Source organism: Orycteropus afer, unplaced genomic scaffold, assembly GCF_000298275.1.
Source record: "Orycteropus afer afer isolate SDZICR_OR568_19922 unplaced genomic scaffold, OryAfe1.0 scaffold00045, whole genome shotgun sequence".
Classification (NCBI taxonomy): Eukaryota; Metazoa; Chordata; class Mammalia; order Tubulidentata; family Orycteropodidae; genus Orycteropus; species Orycteropus afer.
In genome coordinates this window covers 4,357,531-4,361,288 of record NW_006921632.1, presented here as the reverse complement: position 1 = coordinate 4,361,288, position 3,758 = coordinate 4,357,531, and the positions used below count along the sequence as shown (strand labels likewise).

Genomic DNA, 3,758 nt, shown 5'->3' with positions numbered 1-3,758 from the left:
CTAAATATATTCTCAAGTTCTTGGCACATTCTCATATATTTGAAATATATGTACTGCACATCAAGCATTCTTAAAACTATTTTAATGTTATGGAGAAAGTAGTGAAGATGGCAGACTATGCCCTTCCTCTTTGAGTTTATATATTTTCTACTGCTGGGGAGTGGGTACAGAGGGGAGGGTGGCAGATGGAAGTTTATAAGTAAGTGAAAAATGAAAAGTAATTTCAGAAATAATAAATAATTTTTGACCATGATAATGTGACTCCAGATGCCTTTGAGTCAGAATTGACTCAACAGCAGTGGGTTTGGTTGGATTTACACAAATCTACTTCCCATCACAATCTAAGGGCTTTTGATGCAATTAAATTGGTTTCCACTTGGAGCTTGCCCCAGTTCTTGCTCAGTACTTGCTCTGCCATTGACTCATATTCTGCCATTTCTGCACCATCAATAGGGTTGAGTAGCAGAGCAACTTTTCAAAGAGTGTGTGCAAGCTGGAAAGTCTTCCTTTGTCATGGTCTTCTCACATCTGGAGATGGTTGGCTACCAGAAAAATGGTTTGAAGTGCCATAAACAAATATCTGTTTAAGTCTTTATTGGACATGTCTAGGCTCAATCAACAATTTCAAATATCCAAATTGTTCCTGAATGCCTACACAGTTCAATGGTGATACCAATGTGTATCTATTAGATATTTTGTATATCTTTCAGATCTTTTCCTTGCAGAGAATTTAAACTCTGACTTACTTAAGCAAAGCAAAACAAATTTAAAATAAATAAATGACAAAGTATGAAAAAGGAAATTCATGATCAAGGTCCAGGAATGTTCACAGCATGGAGGGGAGAGTCAGTGTATCAAAGTAGTAAGGAATACAGGCTCCAAGCATATTAACTGGTACAAGGAATAGAATTTCAGCAATTTTTTTTTTTTTGTTTGTTTACGTAATTCAATTCATAACAAGCTGTCAGAGAATGAAAACCAGAATGACTGACTTCTGCCTCTCTAAATTTCTCCTCAAGATTCTAATTCCCAACAGAGTGAGTGGCCTGATATTGATCATGTGCTCATTCATGGAAAGTGGGGTAGAATAATGACCTGTAGTAAGGGTTGTTGTGGCATCATGATTAACAGTCTCTCTGGAACTATATTGAACACATGGAAGTAGGTTGAGCATGCAATAACAGTATCTTAACAACTGAGAGTAACAAATATCTTTGTAAGAAAAATTGCTAGACAAGAAATTTATCTTATCCATTTACCTTCCTCTGACTAGGACTAAACTTGTAGCATCTCAAGAAAATATGTGTCTACCTTAAAAAAAAAAAATGTTTAAGGGAAAAAAAGGTATAAGGTATCTTGCAGATGCTGACATCATAGAATTTTCCACACGTTCAGGCACTGCAGTTTACCCAGTTTACTCATCATTATAATGTGATCCATTATTTGAAACACTAGAAACATTTTCTTAACATTCTTCTCACTGCTGCCTTTACCTCCTTGTTCTTCAGGCTGTAGATGAGGGGGTTCAGCATGGGAGTGATCACACTATACTGCAGGGAGAAAATTAACTCTTGAGTGGATCCTGAATTTGGCATGAGATAGCGGAGCAGTCCTGATCCATAAAAGAAGATCACTGCAGTGAGGTGGGAGGAGCAGGTGGAGAAGGCCTTGTTTCTTCCTGTGGTAGAGCTGATGCTCAGGATGGTGGAGATAATGCGGACATAGGAGCAAAAGATGAGGAGGAAATTTCCAAAGAAATGCACAAGGCTGGAGCACAGCAGGGCAGTAAAACTTGCAGACACATCAGAACAAGACAAAGGATAGAGGGAGGGCAGCTCACAGCTGAAGTGGTGGATATTTTGACTCTCACAGAAGTCTAAATCGAGAGCTACAAGGATATTGATAAGAGCATCCAGGAAAGCCAACACCCATGAGGCCCACACTAGCCCCACACAGAGCCGTGTGTTCATTATCTGGCCGTAGAGCAGAGGAGAACTGATGGCAGCATAGCGGTCATAGGCCATCACAGCCAGTAGGCAGGACTCAGTGCCTCCAGTGGCAAAAATAAAGAAGACCTGAACCAGGCAACCCTCCACTGAGATGGTTTTCTTCTCAGACAGTAGATTCTCCAGCAACTTGGGTACAGTAACAGAAGAGTGACAGAGATCCAGGAAGGACAGTTGCCCCAGGAAAAAGTACATGGGTGTGTGGAGGTGAGAATCAGCCTTGATCACCACCAGCATCATCAAGTTCCCCATTATGGTCAAGAGGTAAATCACCAGGAACAAGACAAAAAGCAAAGCCTGGATCTGGGAGTCAGCAGAGAGCCCAAGAAGGATGAACTCGGAGACAGCACTGTGGTTTCTCATTGCCATCAGTATATTCTTTGGAATGTAAGAAAGAAGTTAGATAAAGCCTGCTCCTATGCCTAACACATCTCCAAGTGTTTTAGCCCTCTCCTCCATTCAGAGTTTCAAGTCTACTCAAAAAGTCATATACAGAAATGATAAACTTCCCTAAGCCTCTAGATTTTCTAAAATCTGTAGTAATCTTTTCTGTAGGAACTCAACCCTTAATCAACTTCCTATCCACTGTTACTCTTGCTTTTGTGTCTTAGACTCTGTTATTGTTTTATTATTAAAGCTACTAGAGGATGTTTTAGACTATTGATAATAATCTAGCAGAGTGGAAGAAATTGTAGGAAGAATAATACAACATTGCAGAAATGGTATTCCTTAGAGAGATAATGAGAGCAGTTCAATTCAGACAAGAAGCAAAGCATAGCTTTAGATGGGAGCAGGTTTACTTCATACTTCAACGATGCATGGGGTCAGTAGATTTGGTACTACTACAAGAAGTAGTTCCCATCTAATTGATTTTACTTTTGCAATAAAGTAAATAAAAGTGGGATCATTAATGGAGAGTGAAGAGGGCAACAGTGATTTGCAAAGTAAGGAAAAAGTGAAATAATCTGTTTGGGGAGTGAACAAGTAGGTTTTCTAAAGAAATGAAATAGGATTCTATGTCAATGTTGAGTGCTCATTTAAGATTCAATGCACACTCAATGGTTTTCTCTAGCAACCTCCAGCTACTTTGGGAGAGGATGTGGTGGATGGATAGCTGAAGTTAGAAAGCACTGAAACTGGCCAGAGAAGTGAGAACATAGAAGAAATTCAAAGAGTTTAAGACTGTTATCATATGAGGGACTATAATGATGCATCATTGACTACAGGCTTTTTACAGGAGGGGAGTGAAGGTGGATGGGTAATAAGCGGTAGAGTGGTCAAAATATTTCTGGAGAAAATGAGTTGGAAATGGATGAGATGGTGGTTAATATACTTCAAACCCAGATTTTAAAGGTGTTAATGTAGGAATGAGTGAAAACAATGTTAAAGAGATGATTGTGAGTGAGTGAAAGAAAACTCATTGTGAAGGAGGAAGTCAAGGATTTTGCAAGACCAGTTGTTGCACAGTTGAGTAAATTAGAGTGGTGAAGGATTTTATTTTTCACCTATTTCCTGAATGTTCATATTGATTTTAAAATGTAAATAGAAAATTTAAACAGAAGAATAGGACAGAGGGAAGGCAGCACATAGATATCTTACATACTGTATAACTGAGCATGAGAAACTGTTTGTATTAATACAAGAACATAGTCTGGTCATAATCCCCATCCATGCCCAGATTAAATATGGGAGCTCTGGTGACCTAATACCTAAGGCATTTGACTGCTAGCCAGAAGGCTGCAGTTCAAATGC

General features: G+C 39.0%; 1 protein-coding gene across 1 annotated transcript; it reads right to left on the bottom strand.

Annotated features, from left to right (window-relative positions):
• Window positions 1-1,451: 1,451 nt before the first annotated feature.
• Window positions 1,452-2,405, bottom strand: LOC103194561 (olfactory receptor 8S1-like). Its single transcript, XM_007937972.2, has one exon. It carries the CDS (start codon window positions 2,373-2,375, stop codon window positions 1,452-1,454), a length of 924 nt encoding a protein of 307 aa, XP_007936163.1. The 5' UTR covers window positions 2,376-2,405.
• Window positions 2,406-3,758: the final 1,353 nt, after the last annotated feature.